This window comes from Canis aureus, chromosome 12, assembly GCF_053574225.1.
Source record: "Canis aureus isolate CA01 chromosome 12, VMU_Caureus_v.1.0, whole genome shotgun sequence".
Classification (NCBI taxonomy): Eukaryota; Metazoa; Chordata; class Mammalia; order Carnivora; family Canidae; genus Canis; species Canis aureus.
This window is the reverse complement of record NC_135622.1, coordinates 7,348,795-7,362,150: the sequence shown is the minus strand read 5'-3', so window position 1 is coordinate 7,362,150 and position 13,356 is coordinate 7,348,795. Positions and strand designations below refer to the sequence as shown.

Sequence of the window (13,356 nt, the reverse complement as noted above, 5' to 3'; positions counted from 1 at the left end):
ACTTCATCCTGACTACATGCCTTTCATGCCTTGCTCCATTCTTACAGGTATTTAAGGAGTCATTTCTTTTTTTCATTTTTTTTAAATTTTTTTTTATTTATTTATAATAGTCACAGAGAGAGAGAGAGAGAGAGAGAGGCAGAGACATAGGCAGAGGGAGAAGCAGGCTCCATGCACTGGGAGCCCGACGTGGGATTCGATCCCGGGTCTCCAGGATCGCGCCCTGGGTCTCCAGGATCGCCCTAAACCGCTGTGCCACCCAGGGATCCCTAAGGAGTCATTTCAAAGCTACTACCACCAAGCCTCCATAATCCTTAATTTTATAATCCCATGAGAACTGTGAATTCTGTGAAATCTCTTTCATATATTCATTTGGTCACAAAACCTATCTGAACTGACCAAAGGGGTATTCACAGCCATTACTTATCCCACTCAGTGACACTGTTCATCTGGCTCATCACAGAAATGTGAATGTGTTCGACCAAAGGCCTGTGGCCCAGATGCAACCAGATGCATGTGCTATTTATGATAGATGGTATATAGGTCCTATTGCCTTTCTAAGCAACAAAACAAATTCTACTCATTGCAATATATTTGGCTTCAAGCTTTCAGGTAAGAGAGGTGGTCTTGTAGAATATTTCTCAGCTGTCTTCATCCCCAGTATGAAGAAACAGACTGTGTTTGGCAAATGAAGGCACCCTCCCCGTCCCCTCCAAAAAAAAGCAAAACCATGGAGAAGTGGAACCATCCAGTGAGCTGGCACTTCTGGCCTCCAGTGAAGACTCCCATTTCTACGTACTGCCAAAGGCCTGGCACTCTCCTCTTCTTCTCTTCCATGACTCCTGAGCATGGTGGCATCAACTCTCCTTCTCCCTCATCCCCTGCCCTTCTCTAGTCCAGTGGTGACCCCCGATCTTAGAAGACCCTGCTCTCGGGATCCCTGGGTGGCGCAGCGGTTTGGCGCCTGCCTTTGGCCCAGGGCGCGATCCTGGAGACCCGGGATCGAATCCCACGTCGGGCTCCCGGTGCATGGAGCCTGCTTCTCCCTCTGCCTGTGTCTCTGCCTCTCTCTCTCTCTGTGACTATCATAAATAAATAAAAAAATTAAAAAAAAAAAAAGAAGACCCTGCTCTCTGGCCTGTAGGTCTAGGGTTCCTGTGGAAGCAGAATAATACTAGGCTTGACCTCTGATCCAAGGCTCTCTGGCTGCATGTGGGTCACATGAGCCTCAAGAAAATTCCAATGTGTGGTATCTCAACTCAATGTGAGCCAGGAAAAGTGGTAGCTGCATCCCAGTTGTGTGGCCTGGGTCCCTGAGAGGACAGTGGGGTCCTGAGCAGAGAGGGATATCACAGAGGAGTGTTTTAACAGATGCTTGTGATGTAGTTCTGGAATACAGGTGAGGTTGGGTGAGGTGAGGTCTGGAGCTGACAGCCAAGAAAGAATTCTTGAGATGTCTTTGGTGCAAAATGTCTTTGGTTTTATTAAAGCTGGGGACAGGACCCCTCTGCAGGAGCAGCTGCCCCAGGGTTGTGAGGGGTTGCTGATTAAATACTTGGGAGTTGAGGGAGATTAGGAAAAGGGAGGTTTCTAGAGGATTTTCATATGTTAAAGAAGACATACTTGGAGGCCATGCAGTTGTCAAGTTGAGGTTGTTTTTCCTTCTAGCAAAGCATTACCATTAAGATTTTTTGGAGCATCATGGAGGAATGTCACACAAATCCCATCCAGGATTATGTGGATTGGAGAAGGGGGTAGTTTACCGGGTGTCAGTTTGTGCTTTTTCCTCAGCTAGACTTCTGCTCCCTCATCATTTGGAAATGCTTGGATCCATGTCACCATACACCTCCTCTCCTTTCAGCTTCCACTTGGGATGCCTATCACCAGGTCCCTTTGAGCAGTGACTTGAGCCACCTGGTGGCAGAGATCCGAGCTTTGCGAGGGCAGCTGGAGCAAAGCATACAGGTGAATAACTGTCTGCGACTGCAGCTGGAGCAGCAGCTGGATGGCGGAAGGAGCAAAACCAGCCTCAGTCCCTCTTCCACCAGCCAGGAGGACCCTGGAGACAAGCAAGGTAGGAAGGACAAGGGGACCTATAGTGAGCAGGGCAGTCGCGAGGATGTCACTGGTCAAAGGGACCGACTTACCTCTTCCACACTCCTTGGGGTCAGGGTGAAATGGGAGCTTTGGGAGAAAGCATGGGATTTAGGATCACAGCTGGCTCCAGATTCTGAGTTTGCCACTACAGGTTGCTTGCCTTGGGCAAGGTGTTTGAAGCCCTCAGGTACTTAAGCCTTAGTTTTCTCCTCTTCAAGATGAAGATGATAATCATATAGACGTTGTATGTCATTTGGAGCATGACATGAAATCACTTACAAGTGCCTGACACAAGAATTGCTCAACAGTAACTAGCTGTGTATGTTAACGTATATTCCTTGTATTTGGGAAGTGCTTTAAAATGTACCATTGATGGGGGAACACAGGGCTAGCTGAGGACAAGGCACGAGCCTGGGGCAGCACATTGACAAGTCCTTGAAACAGGCAAAGGGACTTTCCTCTGCGGACTCAACTGCTTCAATGTTCATACTTTCAGCGGTTTAGCGCGCTGCCTTCAGCCCAGGGCGTGATTCTGGAGACTGGGGATAGAGTCCCTCGTCAGGCTCCCTGCATGGAGCCTGCTTCTCCCTCTGCCTGTGTCTGTACCTCTCTCTGTGTCTCTCACAAATAAATAAATAAAATCTTAAAAAAAAAAAAAAAAACTTTGCTAAGGGCAAAGGGCAATCTTAGCCAAACCCCCAGGAGCCTGTAAGACTACCTTAACATAGAAAAATTCCTTAAAAAAAAAAAAAAAAGAAAGAAAGAAAGAAAAATTCCTTTAGAAATTTCCTTTATTTTATTTTTTTTTAAATTTTATTTATTTATGATAGTCACAGAGAGAGAGAGAGAGGCAGAGACACAGGCAGAGGGAGAAGCAGGCCCCATGCACCAGGAGCCTGACAGGGGGATTCGATCCCGGGTCTCCAGGATCTTGCCCTGGGCCAAAGGCAGGCGCTAAACCACTGCACCACCCAGGGATCCCTAGAAATTTCCTTTATCTCTAAACCCCCAAGATACATGTTGGCAATCATCCCCCAAGCACATGGCCCACCCATATACATCTGAAGGGTCTCATGACTCAGGGTTTATTAGACGTTAATAAGTGACCTCTTCCCAACAATAGCTAGCCCCCTCAAGGTCCTGGAGAGCTTGCTTCCAAAATTCCTTAGATAGTAAACTATCCTCAAACCCCTCCCAACTCCCAGGGATATATAATCAGCCATCCCTCACAGGCCTGGGGCAGCAGCTCTTCCTCCCCAAGGGTTCTGTCCTGTGCTTTAATAAAACCACCATTTTGCACCAAAGATGTCTCAAGAATTCTTTCTTGGTCATCAGCTCCGGACCTCATCTATATTCCAAAACTTCATCACCATGAATTTTCAAACAATTTTTCAAACTGTTTCATCCAAGGAAAGGGAGGTTTTACTCTCAGTATTTCACATGGGAAAATTCTGGCATTGAGACCTTAACTGGAATCCTAAGGTTTGCAGCCAGAGGTTTGGATTTCCAGCCCGTCCTTCGTCCTCACTGTGCTCTGTGTCAGTATCGCTGGCCTCCCATTCTCTAATTTTGAGGGGAACTCAGCTGGGAGGAAACCATTCCTGCCCCCGGGGCAGTCCTGGCTGTGGAAAAGCACTGACCGGACAATTATCTTATTTGTCAAATGAAGGTGACTGCTTCTGAGATCATGCATTGTGGCCATTAAATAAGAACGAGTTAAAAAATAATAAATAGGGATCCCTGGGTGGCGCAGCGGTTTGGCGCCTGCCTTTGGCCCAGGGCGCGATCCTGGAGACCTGGGATCGAATCCCACGTCAGGCTCCCGGTGCATGGAGCCTGCTTCTCCCTCTGCCTGTATCTCTGCCTCTCTCTCTCTCTGTGTGTGTGACTATCATAAATAAATAAAAATTAAAAAATAGTAATAATAAATACATACATACATACATACATACATACATACATACATACATACGAGTTGCGTGGGCTGCCGAGCATCTTGCCTGGCCTGTAGAAACTGCTGGGCTGCATTAGGTGGATCCCTGGCTCTCCTCAGGCTGCCACAATGGTTGTAGTGTTCAGTTGTGATTCCCAACTTTCCCCTCTCACTGTGTCCCCACGACACCAGCCGGGATTTAGTACCGGTGACGCCACGGCTTCTCCTGCTCCTCACCCAGCACAGACACCTGGCCTGGAAAGCTGGTTCTAAACCACCTTTGCCTGAGCAGGATCGTTCCGGTCTTCTCTGTGATATTTTCCACTTCCTCCACTGGAGGGTTGCTGCCTGGTGTCCAGGAGGGGATCTCTAGCGCACCATGGCTTCTGTCTCTACTCTTCTCATCCTACTACATTTTTTCCAGCACTAACTCAGGATGGTGATTGGAATGCTAGTTTAATTGGTGACAAATCAATTCATTCTTTGATCCAGTAATTTTGATACATATATTACAAAAATGTGATGTGGGAAAATTGGGGTTCGGAGCTGACAGCCAAGAAAGAACTCTTGACACATTTTTGGTGCAATAAGGTGTTTGTATTATAGCATGGGGACAGAACTTGTGGGCAGAAAGAGCTGGACTGAAGCTGTGAGGAACCATTGATTATATACTTTGGAGTTGGCAGAGGTAAAGGCAAAGGGATGTTTCCAAAAGGATTTTCATATGCTAAAGAAGACTCAGAGGATACCGGAGGCCTGGCTATTGTCAAGCTTAGACTGTTTTTCCCCCTAGCAAGTCATTAACATTAAGACAGTTGGGAGTTCCTGAACTACTGTCCTGTTCTGCCTGCCTCAAGTATTTGTCAGTGAGCTGCAGGTTATAAGGAAATCTTTTTAGTTTTATCTACATTTATTTTGCCTTTGTTTTCCACATCATATGTACACATATTTATATTTAGTTACAAATCATTGTATTAGGGATGCCTGGGTGGCTCAGTGGTTGAGTGTGTGCCTTGGGCTCAGGTCATGATCCTGCATCCAGGGATGGAGTCCCTCATTAGGCTCCCCACAGAGAATCTGCTTCTCCCTCTGCCTGTGTCTCTGCCTCTCATGAATAAATAAATAAAATCTTAAAAAAAAAAAAAAAACCTGCAAGGCGTTGTATTAGAAATTGCACGCAGAAATATATTCAAAACACAGGTTAGAAAAATGTACCTAGAAATTTTTCAAACCAGAAGTTGCTTCTCATGGAACACACTTCCACTAAAGGAACGTGTTTTTGTTCCAAACTAAGGGATTTTTTTTTGCTGTCACTTACAATCCTGGTCTGTGAGTGAGGATCATATGAGATGAATCACGCTGCCTTAGATATCTGCTGGTGAAGACTAGGCTGTGCATGGGGCTTGATGAGTAGTGTGTTCTGGGGATCCTGAAAATTGTTCTTCTTCTCTTTCCACCCTAGACTCAATTGCTTCCCCTCCAGTCCGAGATGTTGGCATGAATTCTCCAGCTCTCATGTTCCCTAGCTCTTCTCCTGCTGCTCCAGGCTCAGAGACAGCTATTTTCAATAGGATAAATGGTAAGTATGGCAACTGAAGAATTCAGGGACTGATGATGGGAAGTTATTAATGCAAGTAACCTTGGTTACTAATGGACACATTATCTGATTGGAGAGATTTTTCTCCCCGGGTCCCGAGGTCTTTAGCCCTACTCATTGCACCTTCTGTGGCCACGTTTCTTGCCATTATCCCTCCTGTGGTTTTCCTTTGGCTCTGTTGTGCTTCATTGCACTTTAATCTTTCTCCTTGTAAGTGCTCTCTGCAGTCAGCTTAATTTCTTTGTCTGTGTCTTCCTAACCTGAGATTTAAAATTTTTTATTCGAATACTATTTGTCCTGGATATTTCATTTGTCAATAAGGATTTGGCTCCCCTCAATTTTATCATTATGAGATGATGTAAGAAAGACTGGAAAAACAGAACCCAGAAATCTATGGGCTTGGCACCTTGCTTGTATCTTCCTGTATGATGAAGTTTTGGAATATAGGTGAGGTCTGGAGCTGATGACCAAGAAAGAATTCTTGAGATGTCTTTGGTGCAAAATGGTGGTTTTATTAAAGCACAGGACAGAACCCTTGGGCAGGAAGAGCTGCTGCCCCAGGCCTGTGAGGGATGGCTGATTATATATCCCTGGGAGTTGGGAGGGGTTTGAGGATAGTTTACTATCTAAGGAATTTTGGAAGCAAGCTCTCCAGGACCTTGAGGGGGCTAGCTATTGTTGGGAAAAGGTCACTTATTAACGTCTAATAAACCCTGAGTCATGAGACCCTTCAGATGTATATGGGTGGGCCATGTGCTTGGGGGATGATTGCCAACATGTATCTTGGGGGTTTAGAGATAAAGGAAATTTCTAAAGGAATTTTTATATGCTAAAGTAGGCTTACAGGATCCTAGCGGTCAGGCTAAGATTGCCCTTTGCCTTTAGCAAAGCATGAACATTGAGGCAGTTGTCCATAGAGGAATGTCCCTCTGCCTGTTTCAAGGGCTTGTCAATGTGCTGCCCCAGGCTTGTGCTTTGTTCCCAGCTAGTCCTCTGTTACCTCATCACATAGTATCTCTCCTGTTCCTGACCTCTTTGACTACTTGATGTCTCTTTTAGAGTGAAGTGGACTGAGATTATGCTCTTCACTGTGGATTCCATGTTGTTCTGGTTTTGTTTTTCAGAGCTGAATTTGGATGCTTTTCCAGTAATGAAGAACTCTCCCAAGCTGGAGGGCGAAGCTATCGATGGCTCCTTTGCCAATAAGCACGGCCGCCATGTGATTGGCCACATTGATGACTATAGTGCCCTAAGACAGCAGATTGGTGAGGGCAAAGTGCTGGTCAAAAAGATAACAGCACTTGTGAGATCAGCCTACACCCTCCCTGGCCTTGAAACTCAGGCGGCAGAGGTAATCACATCATAGGTCTGAGGTCCTCCTCTTCCTTGTGCCCTTTTTCTTTCTGATTTTAGCTCCTTCTCCTGCTGTACATCTCCCACAGTTGAGGATACATCTTATGCTTAACACTCAGCCAGGCCTCTCTTTTCCATCTCCTATCTTCATTATAAACTCTGTTCTGATTGACATTTCCTCTCAGAACCACAGAAAAGCCTGTGCAGCATTGTCATCCTCATCTGTAGAGCATTAGCTGAGCATTGGATGACATGTGGTGCTCTGCTGAGCACCTTTTGGTAGCTTCCTGTCTGATCCAGTCACCCTGGAGCATGGTCATCCATGGGTAGAGTAAAATCACTTAATCAGATGGCTGGAAATTCAAGATTTGCATCCCAATGGGCCTCATGCTGTTAGAAGGGGTGAGAAGCCTGGCAGCCAGGGGACTGCTCTGTGCAAACTGAGCAGGGGAAGGAAGCAGCCAGCAAGCTTTCTCAAAGTACTTCCTTGTTCAGAGAAGTACCAGCTGCTGGGGCAACCCCAATGGCCCAGCCGTTTAGCACTGCCTTCAGCCGGGGGTGTGATCCTGGAGACCCTGGATCGAGTCCCACATCAGGCTCCCTGCATGGAGCCTGCTTCTCCCTCTGCCTGTGTCTCTGCCTCTCTATCTCTCTGTGTGTGTGTGTGTGTGTCTGTCTGTCATGAGTAAATAAATAAAATCTTTAAAAAAAAAAAAAAAAGTAGTACCAGCTGCTGTGCTAAGCCACTGGAGATACATGGATGTGCAGGGACAACCCTTTCCCCAAGAGCCCCTACCACAGAGAGAAAGCCACACATCCAAGTAAATAAGGACAACAGAGGGTCTGCGCTCCTTGTCAGAAGCCATCCTCTTGAGTTGTGAGGGCAGGAAACAGAGGGTTCATTCTGTGGGGCAAGGAAAGTCACAGGGTCCTGGAGGAACCATTGCGGGGTGCACAGTTTCTCTGGGTGATGGAGGATGACATTCCAGGTCAAGGGAATGGCATCTCAGTCCTTGGAGCTACAAATGGTTCAGCCCAGTTGAAGCAGAGGGTGTGATTTAGGGGTTTGTACAGGGGGTGCCAATGCAAAATCAAGGACCTAAGACTTGAGAGCAAGGAGCAGGACTAGAAGTGATTCTTGCAGTTTGGAGGTCACTGCTGAGGTGGAGATCCTGGGCTTCCGGGTATAAAGGGGTTTCACAGGGTCAGTCAGGCCCGTGTGTGGGTGTTGCACTCATGAAGGAAACTTGAGCCCTGTGCTGGGTGGGGGAGAGAGGGGCAAGACAGTGTGATCTCTCAGCCTCAATGATGTCCAAGACTATCTCCCCCATCTCTACCTTCTCCCAGGTGCCAGGTGGCAAAGGCATCCATGAACTTGGGAGCAGCACCCAAGCCCTGCAGCACGTGCTGGAGGAGTCGGCCTCCCTCCTCAATATGTTCTGGCGAGCGGCCCTGCCAAGCTCCAGCCCTGCCCTGTCTGGCAACATGGTGAGTGGCAGCATCCTTCCCTGCTTCTTCCCCAGATGGCATTCTGCCTCTTTGGTTCCACGCGTCCTAAAGGTCAGGAGCTGAACAGTTGAGGTGGGACAGAGGGGCTGTAGAGGAGTGTCCCTGGAGGGAGATGGGTCACCTCTGGTGGCTGCTTGCAGTGCAGCTCTTCCGACACCCCTTCTCCTCCCACCCCCTGCAGAGAGGGAAGGGCACAATATATAGACAGCATTTTGTCTTTCTCTCAAATAAAGAAGTAAAGATCTTAAAAAGAAAGAAAAAGTAAAGGGTGCATGGGTGGTTCATTTACTTAACTGTCTCACTTCTCCCGGGGTCCTGGGATCAAGCCCCACATCAGGCTCCCTGCTCAGTGGGGAGCATACTTCTCCCTCTGCCTCTGCCCGTCCCCCCTGCTCCCTTTCTCTCTCTCTCTCTCCCTCTTTATCTCTCTCTCTCTCAAGTAAATAAATACAATCTTTAAGTAAAAATCTTTAAAAAACAATATGGAGAAGGTAGATACACAAGAATGCTGGTGACCCATGAATGTTCAGGTTCTTTTACTTTCTCAACTTACCTGAACTGAAAAGTTTAGGGACATGTGAAAGGGTCAACACCTCCTTTCCCTGTGCTACCCCCACAGAATGTCACCATAAGATGACCAGCCTTTAGCCACCCACTGCATCCCAACCTACAGATTACTTCCACATCTCTGGGACAGGCCCAGGAGAGTCAGCCACCCCCCGACTTATGAAGGGCTCTCAGATATGAGGATTAGATTCTGGTTGGCAGGATTCTGGACAGGAAGGTTTCTCAATCTCCCCCGCCCCTCCCCTGCCCCATCCCCCATGACCATGGGCCAAGTTAATATCAATGACACCTTACAGGCTCCAACTATGCCAGTTCCAAGGGAGAGAGTGTTTTGCCATCTTGAAGTTGGTACAAATATTTACAACATGGCAGACTGTATCCGCAGGCATAACATTCCCAAGGAGCAAGTCTTATCCGTGAGGCCAGGGCAGGAGAACGGATGTCAGCCACTAACTGTGAGCTCTGTTCCCCACTGGGAGTTCTGGTATTTCCCTGGAGGCCTGAGTTCATCTCCATGGGGCTCCCAGGTTCGCAGTGTCCTGACCTGATGGGCTCATCCTAAGCTGGCCTCAGCTGGAGGGTTTTAGAGGCTTTCCTGGAGGGAATCCAGTCCAGAAATCATTGAGAAGATTATAGAATCCCACTTTTTATTTTCAAGAGCCACAAAGCATGAGGAGCTTTAGGCTTTCTGACCATTGACAGAGAGCCTCTAATACTTCCCCAGGGACAGGCCATGAAAAAGGAACTTCTGGAACTGAGAACCAAACTGACCAAACAGGAGACCCTCCTTCAGTGCACAGCTGAGCGTCTAAAGACCACCCACCAGCAGAAGGAGAGCATGGAGCAGTTCATCTTCAGCCATTGTGGGTGTCCTGAGCCAGGGGATGGGAGAGGAGATTGGGGGTGCAGTGAGGGAGGGTGTTCCACACTCCCTACTTAGGCTGTGGATGACAAGACAGATTGGGGGGAAGGGGCAGACTGATGTAATGTCCCCAAACCTCCTGTGACAGGAGTCCTTGTGGGTGCAGAGGGAGGGGCAGGTGGGGCAGCAGGAGGCCCTGGGTTGACCTGCCAGAAAGACACACTTTAGAACCCACACCAGGCAAATATGGGCCAAGCTGGTCACTTCTGCCTGCCTGGCTGTTTTGTTGTTTCAGTGACCAGGACACATGATGTTTTGAAGAAGGCAAGGACTAATTTGGAGGTAAGGATCCCCTTGCACCAGTCCAAGCCACAGAGCCCAGCCCAAATCTCTCCCCATGTCTTCAGAGTCTGCGGACTTCTGCAGAGTCTGCCGACCCGCTCTGACCTTCCAGGAGAAGATTTCTAGTCCACTTGTAGGACTGGGGTCCTCAATAAGCCTCCTTCCAGCTTCGCTCCCCATCACCTCTCCCGCCCCAGCTCCTCCCCTGCCATCTCGGCTCCTTGTCACTTTGTCACCCTCTTCTCTCCTCTCTACATTTCTTCCCTCCTTTAGGCCAAGTCAGGAATCCGAGGAAAGCAAGTGAGTTGATTCTCAAGGTCAGGGGACATGGGGAGACAGCCTCTGAATCAGCATCCAGGAAAGGGGTGTTGGGGCCAGCTCTAGGGTTTCCCGTAACACTTCTCATTCACTTCATGAACACATGAAAACAAGATGCAATCTAATCGGTTGCTCCACTGCATACTCTATCAGGCTGAGAAGAGCAATTCAATTTTCATACAACTTTTTCCAAAGAAAACCATTGGTTCTTATTGACCTAAAAGCGAATTTGGTAACAAATAAAAATGAAACTTGAGGAGACATGTTACCATATGGCAGGCATTCTGTACATTACCTTAAAATACTAATACATTCCCTAGCAAGTTTGATGATGAATAGCAGGTGGCCTGCAAATCAGAACCTAAACCTTTCACATGGTCTTTAAAGCTCTGCCATGAGCAATGGGGCCTATTCCTAGGATGGTTCCTTGACTGTAACCTGAGAGAATGTTGATCCCACAGCATGAAATGGGTCAGGACATGAGTTCACTCTCCTTTTTTTTTTTTTTTTTTTTTTTTGGGTGTTAACTCCCTTTTGTTCTTCTCTGCTGACTCCTTTCTTTCCTGAGCCTCTATAGAAGAACACTTACAAGATGGCCTCTGTAAAGCCTTATTCCTGCCCCAGCAAAGGTAACCCTACAGCCCCAAACACGGACTGGCTTCCCCTTGATTGGACATTTCCTCTGCACTTCCCAGAGACCAATGGAAAGGACCTAAGGCCCAGTGTCTAATCCCTGTCCCTGAGGCTTTGGGTGGCCCCTCATCTGTAAGAGGGGGCACTAGACTCAGGGGGTTCTGAGCTCCCTGCTGACTCAGCCCCTTCCTCTCCTCATGAATAAATGGGGTGTGAACTGAACAGGGGACCTCCCTGCACAATGTCCTCTCCTTCCTACAATAGGCTGTTACTACATGTGGATGTGTCATACCAAGCCCTTCTCTGTCTGGGAGGTCACAGAAGGCAACATTTTGCTCCAAGTGACTGGGGATGGAACTGGCCCCTGAAGAGGGAGTGTGGGATCTGGGCACTATGTGTATCATGGCTCTGAGCAGGGCCATCACCTGTCCCTGGTGGTGGGGAGCTTTCTCTCTGACCTGGTGGCAGCAGGGGATCCTCAGGAGCACACTCTGCCCCTGGGTGCATCCCCCTACAGGCTCTCACAGAGCTCCTGGGTCTGCCACTGCCCAGTGCTCACTGCAGCTCAGGGAGCCACCAGCAGGGCCTGATACTGGGCTCTCAGCTTATATTTTTGTTCCCAGGTGAAGTCCCTAAGGGCTCTGGCAAGCACCCCAGTCTTGTGACCCTTGCCTTCCAGGAGCCACGCAAGAAGAGGAGCCCCCAGAGGTCCTTCAAACAGCAGGAAGGATGGGCCTGCCCCCCTTTTGTGCAGGTCCCAATCTGCTGAGGAGGCTTGGACCCCACTCCTCCGCACGGGCTGGAGGGTCCAGGAGGAGTCAGGCATGGCCCAGTGGACGAGGGGGAAAGGAAGGCAGCCTTTCCTGGGGCTAAGGAACACCATCCTTCAGGGGCTGCTCAGCCCATCACTGAGAAAAACATGCAGGGTTTGTAGAGGAGCTCCTGACCCTGCTTCTAGGGCCACCGTGGCCTGGGAACTCGCAGCAGCCATTTCTCACTGCAGCACCTTTCTTCAGATGGTCAACTCAGGGGGCCTGGACCCTGCTTCCTACATGTGGTCCCCACATGGGAGCGCCTCAGCAGTTCTAGAGCACAGCACACAAGTGACAAAGGTGCCTGGGGGCCAGTGGGGCTCAGCCAGCACTGCTCCCAGATCCACCCTTACCTGGGGCCACGTCAGCTGGCCACACTGTCAGGCTGGGCATCAGTCTACACTGCAGCACCTGAGGGCTTTGATCCACCTGGTAAAAGCAGTGGCTTCCCACCTGCCATCTCCTGCTTAGCCTGGCACCTCCTATTTCCATTCTCTTATGATCTCCAAAGTGTGGCGACCTCACTCTAAATATGCCGTCTCTTTTCATCATCCTAACTCCTCTCTGGCAAGTAGGACTCACGGCCAGACCAAGCTCACTGAAAGTCCTGTGTAAGACAAACCAGGGATCACGTTAAGTGGCACCTCAGAAGCCCCCATTGTGTGCAAGCCTAGTCTGTGTCTTAGCAGTGCTTTAGAAGGCATGTACGTGTGTATAAATGTACCATAGATATTTATGTATGTTACTATAGCACTATGTGGAGGGCAACATAACAGGTGGACAGGGTCTGTCAGAGGAAATGAAAGAATCTTTCTGGTGGCTATGAAAGTAAAATCTGTATAAAGAATAAAACGTTTTTCTGCACCTGCTCTGTTTCTAATGTCAGTGCCAATCTCTAGGCTGGTAAGAGTATGAAAGATGCGCTGCCTCTATGAAGGTCATAGTCTAATGCTTGAAGTCTAAATTTAAAAGGAGACATCTTGCCTTCTTTGTCTTTTTCTAAGAGTCCTTAATCTGAAAATATTAGAGGGTACTTCTTAGATCTAGAGAGTCTTAGAGTCAGCAGTGGAGATCACAGGAGCCACTTCCTGGGCTCCAATCCCAAGAGTTTTAGTTGGTGAGGGTCCCAGAATCTGCATTTCTTGCATCAATACCCCAGGTGATTGTGATGCAGGTGGGCTACAGACCACAGTTTAAACTTGTCCTTTCACATTGACCCAAGACTATAAATAAAGTTGTTTTACTCAAAGACATTTGATTAACAAGTGTGTAAGTCACTCCATAAATGTTGGCATAGAGATCTGCAAATATTCCTTGGAAGAGTCCTGTTTTA

The 13,356-nt window shown here is 48.2% G+C and overlaps 1 protein-coding gene across 24 annotated transcripts in view; it reads left to right on the top strand.

Moving 5' to 3' along the window:
* The window catches only part of PDE4DIP (phosphodiesterase 4D interacting protein), a 221,081-nt gene extending 208,194 nt beyond the window's left edge, over positions 1-12,887 (top strand). For 10 of the 24 annotated variants that reach the window (XM_077842606.1, XM_077842604.1, XM_077842601.1 and 7 more), the window contains 9 exons: positions 1,862-2,074; positions 5,493-5,609; positions 6,752-6,978; positions 8,328-8,468; positions 9,781-9,919; positions 10,214-10,260; positions 10,534-10,560; positions 11,156-11,207; positions 11,891-12,887. In XM_077842606.1, the coding sequence (XP_077698732.1) occupies positions 1,862-2,074; positions 5,493-5,609; positions 6,752-6,978; positions 8,328-8,468; positions 9,781-9,919; positions 10,214-10,260; positions 10,534-10,560; positions 11,156-11,207; positions 11,891-12,084 (1,157 nt within the window). In that variant the 3' untranslated portion in view covers positions 12,085-12,887. Of the gene's footprint in view, positions 1-1,861; positions 2,075-5,492; positions 5,610-6,751; positions 6,979-8,327; positions 8,469-9,780; positions 9,920-10,213; positions 10,261-10,533; positions 10,561-11,128; positions 11,208-11,834 lie in introns of those variants that run through there. The other 14 variants (XM_077842625.1, XM_077842612.1, XM_077842624.1 and 11 more) reach the window with 7 other exon arrangements.
* The last annotated feature ends 469 nt before the right edge of the window (positions 12,888-13,356 follow it).